General features: G+C 44.2%; 1 protein-coding gene across 2 annotated transcripts in view; it reads right to left on the bottom strand.

Moving 5' to 3' along the window:
• The window catches only part of BRSK1 (BR serine/threonine kinase 1), a 39,302-nt gene extending 24,879 nt beyond the window's left edge, over positions 1–14,423 (bottom strand). For both annotated transcript variants that reach the window (XM_054993501.1, XM_054993500.1), the window contains exons 1-2: positions 14,306–14,423; positions 98–192 (exon numbers count right to left, since the gene is read on the bottom strand). In XM_054993501.1, the coding sequence (XP_054849476.1) occupies positions 98–192; positions 14,306–14,423 (213 nt within the window). The remainder of the gene's footprint in view (positions 1–97; positions 193–14,305) is intronic.
• Positions 14,424–21,353: the final 6,930 nt, after the last annotated feature.

Below are 21,353 nucleotides of genomic sequence, written 5' to 3'. Positions count from 1 at the left end.
AGATGGCATAGACCCCTCCCTCTTTCTGGTTTGTAGATTTTATCATAGACCTCTCCATGCCTGCAAACACACACACACACAGCTAATACTTGCTCACCTTCATTAGAACTGACTCAGAAAGCTTTTCCCGGTTCACAATCTTAATTGCAACTTTCTGCCCTGTGATGCAGTGCACTCCCAGCTTCACCAGACCTACGTAAACACAGAAAAGGGATACAGGATTAGGTAGTACAAGAAAACAGGATCACATGAAAGGGGGGATAATAATAACGCAGATTAATATTCCACCTCCTTGACATCACACCTTACACCAAAATTGATACCTGTTATTCTGATGATATGATATGAGAGGTAGTGATGTGAACTGATACATAACCACTGGAACATACTTGGTTAGCATATCCTGTTACGTTTTTCTAGGAAACTAGATTGCAAAACATAGCTCATAGTTGCCAAATGCCAACCTTCTGAATGTATTTGGGAAGGGAACTATACGAAGACTGTGGGAATGAACATATTGATGGGGTCTCAGGCTGTGATCCATGTTCCTGCAAATAAGCCCTCTGAATATACCAGGGCTTACTTACAAATAACCACAAATAGAATCCAGGTGCATATGAAATTGTATATATTTCATTTATGAGGAAATGCTTATAGTCTGACGTCAACACATTTCAAGAATGTCTCGAGACTGTACACTACGAGTTCCCCACGAAAGGTCTTGCGAGCAATTTATTAGATTTTTATTTATTTAGATATTTATATCTTTTTTTCCCTCTCCAGTTGGAGACCTAAAGTGGCTGTTGCCGCATCATTCTCACCTTCACCAGTTTTATCCTCACAACAACCCTTAGAGGTAGGTTAGCTGAGAGAAAGAGAGAGTGACTGGCCTAAGGTTACCTAGTGATCTTGCATGACAGAGTAGTCCTAGCTTGAGATTCTAACTACTACATGATGCTAGACTAGATTCACAACTTTATTCTCACAATAACCTCATCAGGCTGAGGAAGAGTGACTGGCCGGCCCGAGGGTCATACCCAGTGAAATTTTGACCCAGATCACCTCAATCCTAGACTTACATTCTCTAACCTCAACATCCCACTGGTGCTGCCAGATGACTTTGCATGCTTTTTCCCTTCTGAGTAGGCAGAAGTCCCAGTGGCAGCTCTACAAAGTAAGTTTGCCTTTGGAGGAGACAGAACTGGATCCTATTCCTGCCCTTTAGTCCCTTTGATTCTGAGTAGGCCAAAAAGTTCTGGTTTGGACCTTGAAATAGGCTAACAGACTGGTACTGGCCTCTCGCAAATGCCCCCCCGCCCCCCTCCCATATGAACTTCACTGTTCACTAAGCATCAGAGATCCTGCGCTGTGTCTTTCTGCTGTGCGTGGACCCAAAATAGGACCTTTATGGTAGCAGAGCCTAGGCACTGGAACGTCCTCGGAGAACAGTAAATTGGCAAAGACCTGCGATGGTAGAGTGAACTGCAGTACCTCAGACTGCAGTTGAAGGATCACAGCTACTGGAAGCAATTGAATAGAAAAGCAATTGGAAAAAATCTTTCTCCTTGCTGTGCTAGTTTTCTACCTGCATGGTGGGTTTTTTATGCCAATGCATTCAAACCTGGAATCCACCACCTGAAGTCTGAAGTGGGGCAGTCTGTTATACCATTTCAGCATTCCTTTTCTGCATATTTTAACTTGGTCTAAGTAAGTGTAATTACTAGGAAGCATTGAGCATTTACAATAATTTGGCATGGCTATACAGATCTGCTGCTGTTGTCTTTGCTAGGATTCGTTTCTCTATAGGTGTCGGGTTTTATTCATTGAAGATAAGGGGGTCTTCTAAAAATCTTGTTTGTTTTATTATATGGTTGATATTGTTAAGCCGCTTTTGAGTGTTTGAAGGGACAGAAAGGTAAGGTAGACATTATTTTCAATACTATTATTTCAAATCAATTACTTTAAATAATAACAATACTGAATTGATTATTGAGTTTACAACCTGAGTCTCCGTAGACTGTAGCTACATCCACACAGTGACAATTCTCGTTGTTTGCATTGTAGTTGTGAATGCAGAGACATTTGCAACATCAGTGGAGCATCCCCAGGAACATTTGAGCAATGCATTCTTGCCCCGCTTCAGCCATCTTGCAGCTTCCACTTTTCCTCCAGGGCAAAAACCTTTCTCTTTATATCTTTGCAATTAAAAGGGCTGGAGACTTATTTTTTGTTTTTTAAAAAAATGAAAGCTGAGAATTCAGAGGAACTAGCAGACGGTGGCAACAGATCATTATAACGTTATTGAACTTTTTTTTTGTACCAGGCACCTGTGCCATAGGTAGGCTTGCCATCTGTTCCTTATTTTAAGGAATTATTCCTTATCTGGAATTACGGTTAATGTTCTGATACATGTAAGGTATCGTTTCCTTGTGATTTCACATAGTGTTTACAGCATGTACAGTCCTCCAACAAATCAAGTAACACCTCTCCAGAGCCACTGCAGGTCATGAAAATGGCATGTCTCAGTCTTAGAAGTCTGAGTTGCAACTTGCAAAGAAACGTATCATTCAGTTCAGCTCACACATTGCTCCTTATTTTAGATCTCTTCAGACAGCAACCCTAACCCTAGAGAAAGTCTAAGGACTATATCCAGCACCGCTCCCTGAACCACACAGTGTGATCAGTGTGGTCACTGCTTCTTACATCTTCTTTTACAGTTAGGAATACCCTCTTCTTTATGGGCAAAAGGCTGCATAACATGCAGAAATCAAGAGATGACGGCTGATTCCACACACGTTGGATAATGCACTTCCGATCCTCTTTATATATCATTTGGAATGGATTTTTTCGTGTGCAGAACAAAAAATCCACCTCAAATGATTGATAAAGTGCATTATCCAACGTGTGAGGAGTCAGCCAACGTTTCACTGCCCTTCCACAGTGGGGAAAGCCGTGACACTTCCAGAATGGCATAGTGGTTAGAAAATGTCGTTGCAATGATCACTGGGTGACCTTGGGCCAGTCACTCTCTCTATCCATGTATCCTACCTCCCAGGGTTGTTGTAAAGATTTAAAGAAGAGAACCATGTACCGACTTGAGGTCTTGGAAGAAATGTGGGATAAAAACATAATGATTATCATTTCTGGCTGTTAAGAGAGCAAACTTAAGCAGGTCTGCTCAAGTCTATTCAATGAGGCTTACTCCCAAGAAAATGTTCTTAAGATTGCACTGTACATGTAGTCTCTGTCCATTAAAAAAATGGTTATAGCGGAATTTAGAGGTGGGAAATCCAGGTCTCAAGGTGTGTTTAGCTGTGAAGCTGACATACATGCATGCCATCAAGCCACAACTGACCTACGGTGACCCCAGCAAGGGCTTTCAAGGCAAGTGAGGAGCAGAGGGGGTTTGCCATTGCCTTCCTCTGCAGACCAACCCCGGTCTTCCACTGTAGTATCCCATTTTGGTACAGACCAAGGCCGACCCTGCTTAGCTTCCAAGATCTGACTATACACAACACTTTCCCTCCCAGCTATGGCACTTACTTAAGGACAAACTAGTCATTCTTTATTTATTAAACTATTTATATCCCATCTTTCTTCATGGCTTAAGGACAGGATGGTAATGGCTGGGATCAATGTGTAATTATTCTTGTGTCTGTCTGTTTATCTGTAAAGCAGGGGATTTATTGTTTTTTTACAGAAAATGCAGCATGCAGGTGAGAGGAACTAAGCCTCCTCCTCACACTTTGCTGTTCTCTGTTGATGGAAGTGTTTTCTCCATGCCCATCTCGGATATCAGAAGTGAACCAAGAGGGGAGAAAAATACTTTGTGCAGAAGAGTGCAGTAAGGTAAGGAGGCAGACTTTTGCTCCTCCCATTCATATTACATATTACATATACCCCCCTCCACATTTCACACATGATCAGACATGAATAATATAGGTGTATAGAAACAACATCCGTTGTGTGAAAAAATACAACAGGCTGTGGAAAAGTGATTTGGTGGGCCTCCTCCCAGTGGCAAGCGGGTGTTTCTCAGCAGCCTGGAGGCTAGAGCGGAAGGGTGCTGAGGGGAACTATAGGGAGGAGTGCTTAGGCTGTAGATTCAGTGGGCCCCCTCCCAGCAGCAAGCAGGCACTTTGCAGTGGCCTCGAGACCAGAATGGTCAGCAATGCGCCCGTGCGAGGATAAAAAGTGAGTTGTCGCCAATACGGCTTGCCTTTCATATAGTAGGATTCTCCACCCCACCCCCTGCTGCCACCATAAAAATCTGTTTTGACCCTGAGTGGTATTCTGCCTAGCAAATTTTCATAATGGACAAAAATATTTATTTAAAATATTTAACTCCAGCTTTCCCCTTAAACAATCTACAAAGAAGCTCTCTTCAATGGGTCAGTGTGGTGTAGTGGTTAGAGTGACAGACTAGGATCTGAGCGTGCCAGGGATTTAAATCCCTACTCTGCCATGGAAGCTCACTGGGTAACCCTGGGACAATCACACACTCTCAGCCTAACCTACCCTATAGAGTGTTGTGAGCGTAAAATTGAGGAGCGGAGAACAATGTAAGCTGCTTTGGCTCTCCATTGGAGAGAAGGGGGGATATAAATGCCATAAAATTAATTCAGTTCCTTGAAGTAAAGGCAGGATGCAAATGCACCAAATCCTCTCACTCATCTCCACAACAATCATTTGAAGGTTGCACCCTGTTATTCCCATTTTACAGATGCAGAACTGAGGCACGGAGCTTATGAATCAAGTCTCCCCAATGAATCCACTAAAGAGATCTGAGATGCATTCTCAAAGATTCAAGTTCAGGTACATTGGAAAAGAACTATTGGGAGTTGGTATTTTTGTTTTCCTTATAAAGTATCTGTCACGCACCATTCATTACAATCACCGTCAGTGCCTTATTCCATAAAAAAGAGAGATTGCATACTATTCCTATTGCTTATCTTTCAGAAAGTTATAAATGGATACCCAATCAATTCAAATTTCCTGCCTACTTCCTGTCTTTGCAGGGAATGAATCACCATAAAGACTTCTAAAGAGTGAACCCTTCCAACAAATCTTGCCAATTACTACACCCGCCCCACCATACTCCATAGTCCTACAACGCCTGATATAATCATGTGTCTGAAACTGGAATCTGTCATAACAATATAGGCTTGGACCTAATTGTACTTTCTGTGAATTGAGGGGATTTCCATCTTTGGAGCATGACTTTCTTGCCTTCCCCCTCTTACTGCAGCCAAAAATGCTCCCAAATGCCGCTCCTGGGGTACAGGAGACCCCAGGAATAGCATGAGGGAAAAGTGGCATAAAGTATATCCACATCTGCTGCGGAAATCCTCCCTGGATTACCAAAACTACCTTGCAAGGATGTTTTTTTACACAGTGAGAAGCAAGCCAAACGGGAATCCCTTTCTAGAATTATAGTTTCAGGTGGGTAGTCGTGTTGGTCTGCAGTACAAGAGCAAGATTTGGGTTCAGTAGTACCTTAAAGACCAGCTAGATTTCTGGGATATGAGTTTTCAAGAGTCAAAGCTCTATCATTTGAAGAAGGGAGCTTTGACTCTCGAAGCTCATATCCTGGAAATCTAGTTGGTCTTTTTTATATATCCACTTTATTTATAACAGATCCAACAATAAAATCTATCATATTAAAGCATGACGATATTGTTAGTATTGTTACATATCTCTTTAGTTGTCTGCTGTATTATAATGTTCTCTCCATTTTCAGGTAAGCCTTGTGGATTTATGGTTTTAATTGTTTTGTAGAGTTTTTTAGAATATGAGTAGAATGAATTCAGGTGTCTAGAATTATAAGATTAAGAGTAACTGATAAGATTGGTTAATTGGTTGTACATCGTTTTTGGTGATGTGTTCAAAGAAGGGGAGCCACTTTTCAGTAAATCCTGTAGTTCTGGAGAATAGATCAGCTTGTTGAATACCATCTGTGATTTTTTTCAATAATATAACGATCCCAAAGCTTTGGATACCAGTTTGTCAGTGTGGGAGCTTTTGGTGATTTCCATCTTAAGGCTATTGATATTTTGGCTGCCACTAAGAAAGTTGTTATTAGATCCCATCTGATTTGGGGGGATTTTAGTTCTAGGTGGTCTTTAAGGTGCTACTTGATCCAAATCTTGCTCTTTCTAGAATCAGAATGCCAAAGGAATCGCAATGGCTAGACGTAAGATTTGTATGGGATATTTATACCAGAGCTTTCACTTACAATTTTTTTACAATTCATACACCCCGAGCTTTGAATGAATGAAGAAAAAAAAGGATACTGCTTCCTGTTTTCCCATACCCTCTTCTCCAGCAGAAGGAAAATATGCTTACTGTAGTAGGAGGTATCTGTGCTGGATGGCCCCTGTTACTGGGGTGTAAAGGTCTTAACCTGACACCAACAACTAGAGACTTCAATAGGAGCTGTTAAATACTCCACCTGAGATCAAAAGATCCTTTCCACAAAAGTCAATGGGAATTAACTACACAGGGAAATGTGCCGGGCAAGCAGCTGGTCTCCTGCTGTTTTTCTGCTGACTCTCTGTGAGGCATAACTGAGGGAACCTCCAAGCAGATCAGCATGTTTGAGATGAAGGAGGTGTATGACTAGATCAGACTCTTCTCCTATTGACTCCTTCCACATGGACAATGGTATAAGCCTCAGTTGGGTCTCAGGTATCTAATGGCAGGTCCGTAACAATTTCCTTCTGATCTCCCACATCAGCTAGATTCTCTGATGGTGCTGCAGAGATGTCCACTCCCTAGTATCAACTTCCTCAAAGGGACAGGCAGCCTTGCCAGGTGAACTGCCTTGGCTGGCACCCTGACCTTTCTAGAATCCAGTCACCGCAACCCCCTCTAGGTCCTTCCCTACTTCAGGCCTGTCTGCCCATATGCAAACATCAGTCCCTTCTATAGGCAGTAGAGTTGCCAACTGTCTGGAGAAAAAAATGTCCTGTTCATTTAACAGAGGCCTAATGGGATTATTTACCTCCATGCTATGAAAGTTTCAGCTGCCCATTTTACTCACTAAACCTCTGTTAAAAGGACACATTTTTCTTCAGGACTGATGGCAACCTTAATATGTAGGCCATAAGAGACCTTCAGATTGGCTAAACTGAAGATCAGTACCCAGAAAATATCTTTTTCTGGGCTGCCAGATTATCATGCCAGCTAACCCCTAAATTCTCAGGTCTAGCCTGCTTCAGGCCTAGTTCAGAGTGAAGCCACTCGTAGCACCGGCCTACCCAGTTCTGGTTTGCTTCAGAACTTTCTATATGTCATTCTTAGGGTTTCCAACTCCAGGATGAAGCATTCCTGGAAATTTAGTGTTGGAGCCCGGGGAGGATGAGGTTTAAGGAGGGGAAGTACCTCAGTGGGGTTTAAGTCCACCCTCCACAGCAGCCATTTTCTCCTGATGAACTGATTTAATAATCTCTGGATTAGAGAGATCAGTTGTATTTCCAGGAGATCTCCAAGCCTCACCTGGAGGCTGGCAACCATGAAAGCTTGGGAAACCAACTTTAAGGAGAAAGAAGAAATGAAATCCGGCCCTCAAGTCAGAGTTGACTTATGGCGACTCCTGGTGGGGTTTTCATGGCAAGAGACTAACAAAGGTGGTTTGCCATTGTCTGCCTCTGCAACCCTGGCCTTCATTGGAGGTCTCCCATCCAATTACTAACCAAGGCCAACCCTGCTTAGCTTCTGAGATCTGACAAGATCAGGCTCTCTCCTGGGCTATTCAGGTCAGGGATAAGGAGAAAGATATCCCTTCCAAAAGTTATACACCTACTCACAGCCATTCAAAGACCTCCACTGAGCTCAGTCTTGGGCCATATCCTTCCTGGCTTATATTAAGATACAAACATCTGATAACCCAGGCTCATGTAATGTCTGAAGGGAAAAATCTCTAGTATTTGTCAGGGAATGTGGGAAACTCTCGGGAGGGCCACACTAACCCTCTGACCAGACACCAGTTGTCCTTTACCCTTTCTGATAAACAGGAAATAGTTACTGGGGAAAATGTGAACAAGCCCAAAGCCCCACAAAAACATTTTTTAAAAAAATATTAATTTGCAAAGGGGCATAGTGTCTGACCTTAAAATTCAGCTGCACATTGTAGCAACACAAATTGTGAGGAGGAAAATGCATGCTCAAATATATCTTAAAGGGCTGTGGGGAAAGGGGGGGTTACACACTAACTAGGTCTGGTACTGTACTAATCTGGCGCTCTCAGAGTCAAATGACTAGACAATTAAAACACAGAAAAGCTGAAGGAAGCGATTCTGGTTAGTTGAAGACGGCTTGCACAATTTATGACCCACTTAGTTGAATACTGTTCCCCGCTTAGTTGAATCCATGTAGTCAAGGCTACCAGCTCCCTGTTTTTACAATTCCTGGAAGACAGCAACATGGGAATCTCTTCTGATCCCCCACCACCACACACACAAAATATTAGACAATGAACTGGTAGGCCAAAAAGTTTCTGGCAGGCCTGGCCTAGTGAAAATCTAGCTCGGCCAAGAGAAAAGACAACAGGGCAACATGAGGTGAAGATGACAATTGTTAAAGATTTAAAACTACAGATGAGATGGATGAATGCCTTAAACATTAGGAAGAACATCTAAGTGGAAAATTAGATGTTACAGTGAGATTATTGTATCTGAACATAAAACCTTCAGATTTCCTATGGCATTTATTTAGATATAGTACCTAGGGTTACTAACTCCAGGTTTGGAAATTCCTAGAGATCTGAGGGTGGACCCTAGGTAGGGCAGGGGTTGGGGAGTGGAAGGACTTCCGCAGGATATGATACCATATAGTCCACCCTCCAAAGCAACCATTTTCTCTAGGGGAACTGCCATATCAATATCAGCAGTCCTCCAGGAAATCTTCAGCCCCCACCTGGAGGTTGGCAAACCTATCAGAATCTCACTTTTTCAACCAAGGGTGACTGAAAGTAGCTTACAATGTCATCCATCTTCCATTCAGAACCCGCTTGGTAGGTTGGCTTGAAAGAAAGTGACTGTTTCAAGGTCACCCAGTGAGCTTATCCTAGCAGAATGGGGATTCGAACCTGGGTCTCCCAGATCCTAGTTCAGCTTTGTATTCACTACACCCTCCTTGCTCTCCTCTAAAGCAGAGAGGATGAAAGACACTTTAAAGTGCTAGCTAGGTGGGTACTGAAACTTTCCTACACTTCTACAGTTTACCCTGAAACTCTTTCCTTCAAGGCAGAGTTATTTCAGGTCTTGGAACCCAACTGCAGAAACTATTATTACACTTCTATCCCACCTTTCCTCCAAAGAGTTTGGAGCACCATACCTGGTTCCTCCTTCCTCCATTTTATCCTCCCAACAATTCTGTGAAATAAATTAGTACAAGAGTGACTAACCTATATCATGTTTCATGGCTGAGAGGATACTTGAACGCAAGGCTCTCGGGTCTTAATATGGCACTAACCACTATGCAACATTGAGGGAAGATGCAGTTTTGGAATGAAGTTTTTTCCTACATGCACACATTCCCTTTGCAGGAAACAGATAGTTCTTCCGAACTAGCTTGCCTCTAATTTTCAGTAGCACACTCAGATATTGAAGGGTAAGAAAGCATCAGTGGAGAATGTTTTATTTAGAGGATGATTGTACAAATATCCACCCACCTGATCATCTCCAGTTGACAAGTTTACAAAAGTTGCCCCCCCCCCCTTTTCAGGACATAAATAACTAACATAGATATTGATGGGCATGTCGGTTAGTAAAAAAAAAGTTGCTGGTTAGAAATTTGTGGACTATTATTTGCAAGGCTGCTACATGGTATTAGGTAAGAATACTGGACTGGATCTGGGAAGACAGCAAATCCAGTCTACAAAACAATTTTTTTGTTTGACTCCTTCAGTGGCTCCACAAATTTATTCATGGTGTGATAAAAAGGGGGTTCATTTGTCTTGTAAGGCAAAGATAGCTAGAAACATTCCACACCCTAAATTTCTGTACATAGAAAGCCTACAAAGGCATCAATATTAGTTGCCAACTTTATTATAGAGCATTATAACCAGGGCTTTTTTTCAGGGGGAACGCGGGGGAACGGAGTTCCGGAACCTCTTGAAAATGGTCACATGGCTGGTGGCCCTGCCCCCTGATCTCCAGACAGAGGGGAGTTGAGATTGCCCTCCGCGCCGCCCAAGCGGCACGGAGGGCAATCTAAACTCCCCTCTGTCTGGAGATCAGGGGACGGGGCCACCAGCCATGTGACCATTTTCTCCAAGGGCAACCCACTGAGTTCCACCACCTTTTTTCCCAGAAAAAAAGTCCTGATTATAACATTGAGCTAACTGACAAAATATACCCTCCCTACAAAATATCCAGAGAGGGAAGGTGGCATGTTATAGCCCAGGCTTGCCAGATCTTGGAAACTAAGCAGGTTACTTGGATGGGAGACAGCCAATGGCTAACCTCCTCTGCTTCTCTTTTCTTGAAAGGCCTTTGCTCTGGTGGCCATAAGTTGGTCACAGGTCTTGACGGAACATAGATAGTACAATATATCCTTCCCTTCCCACCTTGAATCACTCTCTGGTGAAGGAAGTAGCCGCTGAAAATACAGAGGTTGGCAGTACGTGGGGCTAGAGACTAGGATACACTTGTAGGATATTCCATGAGTCTGTGGTTAAGGAAGTAAATAAATATGTTTAGCTCATCCACCACCCCAATCACGTCCACATCATCAGTTAGCAGGTAAATGGTGTACATTCATGGTGTATATGTGTGGGGGAACGATATATTCAAGATTTTGACCTGAGCGCCCCCATTCTTGGAAGAAATAGGTACACAATGTAACTGAATTCTGTATGCTAAACCTCTCGTTTTCTTGAAGAGCCACTTTGAGAAAGGAGTGAGGGATGGCTGGCTGGCACCTCAGTAGCCTTCCCTAAAATAATCTGACACCAAGAAATTTTGTTGCCATTTATTCTTTTACTTCCAGGTTGGCATCTGCCTTAAATTGCATCTCTGAGCAGCTACATTTGGCCGAGGGACCCCCAGCTGTCGACTGCTACTGCCAGCACAATCCTAAGGAGAATTACACCTTCTAAATCAATTTAAGTCAATGGGTTTAGAAGGGTGTAACTCTGCTTGGGATGGCATTGTAAATGACTGTCAGTCCTCCTATACTATCAGCCGATATTCCACAAGCACCATCCAGCTCCTTCTCTCCATATCCTGACGATACATCTGAATTTTGTCACCCAAACCAAAATCTAAATATCACTGTTAATCTCTTCTACAGCCCTTTCAGTGTGCAAAGACCTCACAATCACTATAGTAGTCCAGAAGGGAAATGCAGGCTGGGAGACAGAGCAGGGTGCCTTCCTATATCTCTTTTTCAATACACTGGATAATTTGCTAGGCCTTTAGGACCGGTTGAAAAATAACAACAGTAATAGCTCTAAAAATGACCAATCTACTCAAAGCCACACATTAACATTTTAGGCTGAGGCTATCATGAGCACACACATAGTGGCTAAGAGAATGAGATATGATCTGGGAAATCCATGCATCAAATCTCCCCTCTGCCATAAATTCCCTAGGTGGCTTTGACAAGCCATTCACTCACCCCTACAGTGATAATAACACTGGCCTACCTTACAAGATTGTTGTACGGATTACAAAATAATGTTTGTTAAGCACTTTGAACACTAATCCTGTTTTTTAAATTATAGTTATTGCTATTATTATTCACAATAACAACAATATGGACCAAAACCAAAATACTGTAACTAGACTACACTGTCCTCCAGGCAAAAGTGCCCCCTCAAAAGCTAATTAAAATAATTATAATCACAGGATTTGAGCTTTATGGTCACTGTAGTGGTGCCAAATATTAGAGTGCCCTGCCCAGTGGGCATAGATCCAGAGGAGTTAGCCGTGTTAGTCTTTAGTAGCAAAATAGTAAAGAGTCCAGTATGCTACAGTAAAGTTGGTTAGTCTTAAAGGTGCCACTGGACTCTTTACTATTCTGTCCAGTGAAGCATCAGTAAACAGCACACACTGTGATAGACCAATTCCTCTTTTTTCCCCAGTCAACATATTTGTTTTTACTTTGCAAACTGCTTTATAAACATTTGTGTGCTTCTTCAGTCGGCAAACATGCACCACTTCCTTCCGTTCCCACTCCAGGAGAATCCCAGCTCAGCATCTTCAGGGTTGGGAAACAAAAACTAACAGGCAAGTCCAGCAGGAGCTGAGATGTGTACGCATTTTTTGATTTCTATCTCTGCCACTGATGTCTCTTAGGTGACCTTGGACATGTCACTTCAGTTGTCTCCTATCAATGTATTTTACTACACTAAGGAGTCTCATAAATTATTAGGAAAGACTATTGTCAGAAACACTTCCAGGCAAAAAAAAGAAAACTCTTCTCTGTTGGGTGGAGGCATCAATTTGTTCTGCTGTTTCTGGCGTCTGTTCCTTCTGGGGCACAGGAAACAGCCAGGTCCTCTCCCTCCCCCTTCCCATCTCTCTACCCATTTAGTCGGAGATTCCTGAAACATCTTTGCACAAACTGCCTCTGCCGCCACAGTGAAGAAATGATTATTCAGCAAAATCCCACCCTCCAGTCTCCCCTCCTACCTCTTCCGTTTCTTTTACCCACCTGCTCCACATCTTTATTATTGTTATGATTTTTCTTTTTACATTTTAAAATCTCCAAAACATGGACACCGCCCCCCCCCCCAGCACATACACCGGTCCGGCTTCCCCTTGTCACAGTCTCTTCTGCCACTGCAGTAGTCGGTCCCTTTACAAGCCACAATACTCATTGTACACACCGAGACTCACACACACAAATTGAGGGACTGAGGGAGAGAGAGAGAGGCCTTGTGGTTTGGGTTTCCCTGCATCATTGCAGAGAGATAGATGGGTCCCCCTCCCTCCCTCAACCTTCCATCCAGCGACCTCACCAAAAGAGGAGAGGAAGCTAAAGAAGATGAATTTTCTTATTGCCCGGCCTTGGGCATTTAGTCAAGCCGTCTCTCTCATGACCGAGCCCCATAATCTAAACCACACAATCGAATCGGCATCCCTGCAGAGAGTAAAAAACTCTTCCATTCATCCAGAGTGCTGCAGCAGGAAAGGATTGGGGAGGGGGGAGAGAATTGTATAGGCCTCTCCACAACACACACACACACACACACAGCCACCAGCATCCCTCTCTGGGCCGCCCCTCATAAATACAGATTCTTGACAAGGTAGAGACAGACAGATGAAACAGAGAGGATTTTTTTCCTTCCCTCCGAGGTTATATGGGTTGGGGAATCTGGGTGGAACGAACGTGGATCAAGTTATTCCTCTTTTTCTCTTCCTCCCCAACCAACCTTGGTCACTGCAGCAATTTTTTTTAAGCTACTGCTTCATCTCCAATGCTCTTTGCTTCTGGTCCAGTGTGCAGGGATACAGGCGGCACAGCGGAGGCAGAAAACCTGACCTGTTTGAGAAGGATGGGTGACCCATTGCTGTGATCTCCACCCTCCTAAGTTCCAGCTAGGAATAAGTGTGTAAGTATGTGTGTACACACACCTCTCTGCTACCACACACAGTGGATCCTTGGAACCAAACAACAATCCCAAAACAACATCTGCAGCTAGGTATCTCTTTCAAAACACACCCTTTTAAAAAACCTGCATTTCTGTCAGCCACCAGGTAAAATAAACTCTTTCCCGAACAAGCACTCCAGGCAAACTCCAGCAGATCCAACATGCAAGGCCCTCTTCAAACTATACCACACACCCATTGAACATGTCCTTTTGACACCCCCCCTCCTCAATTTACTCTCCTCTTCCAAGGTATCCTACTGCCCCAACAACCACAGTCGTGTATCTTCTTCTGACAGCCTCCTTACATCTGCTATTTGCTCTACTTTGGACTCTCAGGTAGCCTGCCAAAGAAACTCCAGGAAGAAGGAATCCAGCTTCCTCCCTGCCAGTTTCTTTTCCAGAAGGGCAGACCACCTATCCCCCTTTTCTGAACTCCTTCTCCCGCCTTTATGTGGCAATGGGACACGAAGACTTCCAAACATGCATACCTTTTATTCATCAACCCAGGCCAAGTTAACCTCCATCATTCTGTCAAATTACCCCTCCCCTCCTTTATTCCCCATTTCTGTCTGCCAGTGGAGGCCGAGCTGAAGGAAATTTCCCCCTGCTGCTGAGGTTGTCCCACCGTGCCCATCCCCGTGGCATTGGGGCTGCCCCTCCCACCCAGCGCCAGCCTGATAAAGAGGCAGGATCCCAAGTACTCACCGGTCTGCCCCTTCCCCAGCGTTTTCTCCAGCCGGTAGGGCCCCACGTACTGAGCATGCTGCTGGCTCTGTTGTGGCTGATAGGGGTGGACCCCACCTGCTTCTTTGCCACCGGACATGGCTTTTGTCTGTCACCTTCTAAGCGACAATAAGAGACGGGGATTTGGGGGTGGGGTGGGGAGAGGCAAGGAAAGGCCCCCAATATCACCCTATAGGGACAATACCGGGGCCGGCATCCTGATGGGTTTAGGGGGAGGGGGATGCATCAGGGAGGGGAGGGAGGAGGGAGAGGGAGGAAGGATGCTACAGTCCGGGTACCAGCATCCTCCAGCTGGTCCAGCCACCCCCAAGCAAGGATGCTGATGCTGATGCTGATACTGCTGGGGATGCAGGATGCTGGTGGAGAGCCTCCTCCGGTCTGGTCCTTCGCCTCCTCTCACTGCAATCTGAAGGGATCTCTCGAGCTCTCTCCTTACATCAGCATCCGGGCAACTGGGTGACAGACACAATCCGGGTTAACCCTTGGCGGAACAAAGGCAGCGCCTCCTCCCCAGGCAAGGGAAAGGGGTGGGGATTAGGGGGCGGGGTTGAGGGGAGGGGAGGGGGAAAGGGTCGCCAGGGAGGGGTGCAGCAGCTGGGTGGGAGGGGTTAAATGCACGCGGGGGGGGGTGCTTTTGCGCCCGAGAGGTTTTATGGGAAGTTGTGTTTCATTGGTGTGATTGTGTGTGCCTGGTTGTGCAGGGGATATTTTATGCCTGCAAGAGGTAGATGTGTGCGCGCATATGAAACAGAGAGAGCGAGAATGCAACTTTGTGGTTCTGTAGGAAAGGGATTGATATGATTGTTGGCAGTGCTTTTGGAAGAGGTATGAGCATATGGATGCTGCTGCATGTACATGCCTGTGTGACTGGGTGGGCACAGGGATGTGAGATCAAGAGGGGTTGTATCATGGTGTGTAAAAGGTTCAAGCAAGAGAGAGAAAGAATGGCAGGACTCACAAAGCTCTTTCTGGGACTGTGAATGCATGCTGGGTGTGAGTTTGAACACATACCTGCAAAACAGATTTGCACAACTGTTTTGAGATCTACATCTCCATTTCTGTCATTGAGTACCCGCATGTACCTGTCTGATGTTTGCATCTTACAACTGCAGTGTGTTTGGGAATGCAAACACTGTGGATGTGAAGTACCTTACGGGAAATCCAGTCACACTGGGTTGATGGCTGCACCGCCGCGACCCACCCCAACTCGGAGTTTTTCTTAGGGACTCTCAATGCTTTGCCATCTGTGGCTAAATACTCCAGTGAACTAGGGGAATGCACCTGGAATGTACTGCATGAAAAATCATTTACAAGTGTTGTTCACTGGTGGAACTCATTGAGGGTTTATGGTCTATTGTGAAGCAATTAGTCACATTGTTAAGAATGTTTGATTATACTGTCATTTTTGTATGAACATACTTTATTATTGTACATAGTATACATGACTAAATTGATTTGTACTTTGTTATATATTTCATTGTGGCTCCTTATTGTTGGTTTGTTGTTTACTTTGCTTTTTGCCAGTTTCCTAATGTTGTTTTTGCTGTATTGTTTGTTTGAGGATTTTATAGTTTTTATTGCAAGCTGCTTTAGATATTCTGTATGGCAAAAACAGAATCAAAGAAAAAAATCACAAGTAAAAGTTCATATTGAATGCCTTTTTCACATTTTATTTGAGGGGGGGATAACTGTTCACTCCAGTTGCTCCCACCATCCTGTTTGGGAAGACCTTGTTTGTTTGTTTTAATGGTATTTTACCATATATGATTTTAGGAATGTCAGAACTTTCTTTTTTAATTTGTAACATTTTTGTACTGCTTTTTGGCCAAAAATGGCTCTTAATGTGGTTCGTATAATTAAAAATGTCAAAACCATTGAAACAATAACCCCCCAAAATGAATTCAAACATCTAAAACATCATAAACCATTTCAAAGATCATTGACAGCATAATGCTGTCCAGCTTGAAAAGATTAAATTCACATCTGTCTAATTGAATAAAAAGACAAAGATGGGCTCTTAGAGGAAGCATATTCTACAGTGCTGGGGCAAATACTGAAAAGGCCCTGGTCCTGGTAGATGCTAGTTTTGCATTCCCTTGAGATGGCATTGGCAGATCTCAAAAAGAGTGAGAGGGCTCACATAGGAAAATATGTTTCCTGAGGCACTCAGCTGCAGAATTTGTAGGGCTTAGAAGATCAAACAGTACCTCATATGGTCCCTGGAAACTTATAAGCACTCAAAGCAGTTTTTGGAGCACCAGCGTGCTTCAAAATGTGCTCACTGCTGATAACTCACTCCTGACAAAGACAGGCAACGATATTTGATCTTGTTGGTCTTTCTGTACAGTCTTCAAAGACAGATCCAGATAGAGCACACTGCAGTAGTCTAAGATACGCCAGTAAGGCATGGGTTGCATTGACAGTATCTTTATATTCTTGTAGAAGATGCTGCTGACAAAGCAGGGGAAGTGGATAAAAGGCGATCCTGGTCACATGCACAATCAGAGCTTCTAAATTCTGGCAGCAATCTTGGATCCAGGAGAATCCCCAAGCTACAAACTCGATCCTTCAGGGAGATCCATCACCGTCTAGAGAGCAACAGTCTTATGTACCATTCTCTAAAGCAGTGATTTCTCAGCCTTTTTAGGAACCTGTGTTCCAGGCTGTGAATCCTTGCAGACCTCCAACTCCATTTCCCCCCCACCCCCCGCAATAAAAATGTAAGAACTAGTAATAAGTAATTTATGGAACAATTACAAAATTCCAAGGCTAAAAACCAGTGTACTGATGAGTCATTGTAATAAAGGGAAAGTGTCTGAGATGGGAGGTTGTAAAAATTCATGGAACCCCAGGAAGATGCTTGAAGAAGCATATGAAAAATTCTGTTCTAGAGCTTTCCCGAGAGTTTTTCCTCTGCACTGTGGTTGTAACTAAACCAGAAGTTGCGAAGTTGTAGTTAAATCAGACAGACAGCATTTCTCCAACCACAGATGTTGTTGTGGGACGACAGCCGCACTGAGTAGTGAAATCAAATGAGTTTTGGGAGAAGAGCAACCCCTGATCAGAGTAATTGTGACTTGACTGCAGTAGTCCTCTGAAGAGGGGAAGAAATATTTCCTACCTCATCAAGGTGTATACTCTGTATGGTGCATGTTTTGTGTCTGCAAATTTATTTATTTATTTTATTAGACTTCTATTCCACCCTCCCCGCCAAGCGGGCTCAGGGTAGATCACATCATTTAAAACACAATAAAACACGATTTCATATAATTATCCACAAAAAACATTTAAAACATTATTTTAAAAAATCTAAAACAATTTTAACAACAATAAATAAGTTTCCAACATATTAGAAAGCTACTGTGCTAGAGAGAAGCTTTGCTACCTAACCTTTCCCTTTTCGCTGCTATTTTTTCTATGTAAAGAGGGAGTATATTATAACTAAGGAGCATGTTAGGAAAAAAAGGTTTTGCAGCTTAAATATTCTCCCCTTACAGGCTAGTTTTTCACGTGCAGAGGGTGTCTTTTCCTTTTAAAGACATGACAGAGTCTTTTTGAAGAACACACGTTGTAGAGGAAGTGGACGGAAGGAAAGCTTTCTCTCTCTCCTGTAATATAAGCTGTAACTAATGAAACTGAGGTAGATTCAGGACAGACAAAACAAAAGTACTTACACATACATATGAAGCTATCTTTTACTGAATCAGGCCCTTGGTCCACTTAGACTGGCAGCAGTGCTCAAGGGTCTCAGGTAAAGGTCTTTCTCTTCACCTACTGCCTGGATTCACCTGGAGATGCTAGGAATTGAACCTAAGACCTTATGCATGCCAAGTAGAGGTTCTTCCAGTGAGCCGCAGCCCCTACCCAACTTGTGTAATTTGTGCCACTGATAGGGTTGCCAGCTCCAAGCTGGGAAATTCCTGGAGATTTGGGGGGGGGGGTGAAACCTGAAGGGAGTTTGGGGAGGGAAAAGGACCTCAGCATGGTGTAATTCCATAGAGTCCACCCTCCAAAGCAGCCATTTTCTCCAGGGGAACTGATCTCTGTGGCCTGGAGATCAGTTAGTTAATTTATTTATTTTTTATTTATGTCATTTATGGTCCGCCTTTCTCACTGAGACTCAAGGCAGATTACACAGTGTGAGAGTAGTACAGTCAGTATCAAGGACAATTTCATAAACAATGCCTTAGGGTTAATAAATGCATAAATGCAAAGTCTTAACATTAGCAAGAATCCAATAAAGAGTTGAAGAAATGCTGTAACAGAACTCAAGCAATTCTAGGGCAGACACAGGAGCACATAATTAAAGCAACATATAGTACATAAGGCTACATAGTGGTGAAGTCTATGGTCCCTTACTCATTAGCGGAGCCTCTGAGACCCCTCCCTACAATACAAAAACCTTTTTGAATAAGTCGGGTTTGCATCATTTGCTGAAAGCTCGGAGAGCGGGGGCTCGCCTAACCTCCTCAGACAGGCTGTTGTAATTCCAGATCTTCCGCTACCATCTGGAGGTTGGCAACCCCAGCCACAAAACGATTAGACAAATTCCTGGCAGATAGGTCTACATGGCTATTCACTATGATGGCTCGATGGAACCTCCAGGTTCAGAGGCAGTCTACCTGTGAATACCAGTTGTCGGGAGGGCAGTACTGGGAGGAAGGCTATAGCCTTCTTCCCTATCTGTGAGCTTCTTAGAAACGGAACGAAGGCTGGACTACATGACTCGGATGCAACAGGAGTCCGTGCGCAAGGGAGCGATTCCTCCACCTACAACCAACTCCTCTGCGTGGCGCGGCTGTCCCTCTCCAGCTCCAGGGTGGGTTTCACCTGCCGCCGGTCCTTTGCAGCCGGGCTCAAAGCAGGCGGCGGGAGGAAGGGGCAGCCGGCGGGACTGGGAGGAAGAAAGGCCGCCCTGAACTTCCCAAGGCCGCAAGGCAGCCAGCGCTCCCCCTGGGTCTCCTCCATCTCCGCCGCTTCTTGCTAGCCCGTTCAGTTGCCTCCAATTAAACCCAAACCGAAATCGAGGGCAATGTGTGGAAGGGCGAAAAGTCAACGTCTCTATACACCCTTGTCGAGTTGCCAGCGTCCAGGAGGCGACTGGAGACCTCCCGGAATTAACAACTGATCTCCAGGAGTTCCGTTAATGGGTGGACTCTAGGGCGTTATGCCCCCCTCCCCAAGGTCCCTCCCCTAACCCCACCCTCCCTAGGCTCCACCCCAAAATCTCCAGGAATTTCCCAGTCTGGAGACCGCAACTCTTGTCAGGAAGCTATCTAGTCACTGTAAAGGGAGTTAGAAGAAGCTAGTCCTGGCTCCCAGGTTGAGAACGGAGCCAGAAGAGCCCTCAAGCTGCACAACCCACTGCCTCCAAGCCACCATGGCCCAAGCTAGCCTGACCGTCTGTGCCTTAGTCTGTCTCACTTCTTCTCAAGTCTGGAGTGGTTTGTGCGATTCTTCCCCCCCCCCCCCGCAACAATCCTGCAAAGTAGGCTAGGCTAAGAGAAAGTGACTAACCCTAGGTCACCCACTGAGCCTCATTAAATTTATTTATTCATTCATTTGCTACGTTTCCATTCAAATAGGGTCCCCAAATGGTTAAGGTTTGAACTTGTGTCCCACTCACCCTGCTTAATCCAGCATTCAAACTACTCCACCAGAGCAATCTTATGCAGTTACTTCAGCCTAAACCCATTGGACTTAGACTGGAGTAACTCTACATAGGATAGCACTGCACACTAGTCAGGTTAGTCAAGTGTGTGCAGAAAGGGTAACTCAAGAAAGTGATAGATGCAGAGGAGTTAGCCGTGTTAGTCTGTGGTAGCAAAATCAAAAAGAGTCCAGTAGCACCTTTAAGACTAACCAATTTTATTGTAGCATAAGCTTTCGAGAATCAAGTTCTCTTCGTCAGATGCATGGTACAGAAACTGGTATATTTGACCAGTTTCTGTACCATGCATCTGACGAAGAGAACTTGATTCTCGAAAGCTTATGCTACAATAAAATTGGTTAGTCTTAAAGGTGCTACTGGACTCTTTTTGATCAAGAAAGTGAGCCAAGCCACAGACAATAGAAAGTTTTATGTACACACATTTGTGTTCATAATTAGCTTTTTAAAAAACAACAACAGTAATTTTTGGCATAGTTTCTGTGCCTTTGAATCAATTCCTTCTGAACTCACTCTTGACCTATCTGCAACATGCAGGAACTCGTCTTTTTATTTTGTTCTAATGACCTTATTGGTCATTTTAAAAAAAACCCAACCGAATAGGCACACCAGTGAGGGAAGTTGTGCATACATCTTTTAAAAAAACACACACAATGGGAGTGCAGTTTACCAACCCTAGGCAAAAATGCTGAGAACAAACATTTAAAAATGGTGTCAGTGAACTTGAGAAAGTGCAAGGAAAGAAGAAAGTCTGTGGAAGAAGAAAAGTAGTTGGGGAATGCGCTTGGCATTTTTGAGTCTCTCTATACAAGACTTTTGACATGTGTTCTTCACGTGTTGGGAGACACAGGAGGAACCATAGCCAGGAGGAACCATAGTTTTAAATGACAGAGCCAGCGGAGATTGCTCTGGAGGGGACGGATTCTCTCATAGCCCTCTGCTGCCTCTGGTATGCCAGGCTGTCTCCCCCTCCGGAGCCTTTGCCCTGCCAAGGCTCGGTTAATTCAAAGTTTTAAGCAGCGACGGCAGCAGGGTAAAAGCTCCAGAAGAGGAGACAGGCCGGCATGCCAGAGGCGACCGCGGGCTGTGAGAGAATCTGACCCCTCCACTGGGGTCTGTCAGTGGGGGCCAGTGGGGCCAGTGATCTCCACTGGCTCTGTCATTTAAAACTACGCTTCCTGGCTAACAGTGCATCTCTCAGCATTTGACAAACATGCGCCCAGGTGTCTCGTGTAGAGAGACTTGGGTGGGTAAGAGACTTGGGTAAAGAGGATGAGTTAAAAGTAGGAATTGTAGTGGCTGGTGTTTGAATGAATGGGGAATGCCTAGATTTTGACAGAC

The sequence above is a fragment of the Eublepharis macularius genome, chromosome 12 (genome assembly GCF_028583425.1).
Source record: "Eublepharis macularius isolate TG4126 chromosome 12, MPM_Emac_v1.0, whole genome shotgun sequence".
NCBI lineage: Eukaryota > Metazoa > Chordata > Lepidosauria > Squamata > Eublepharidae > Eublepharis > Eublepharis macularius.
This window is presented reverse-complemented; position numbering and strand designations above follow the sequence as displayed.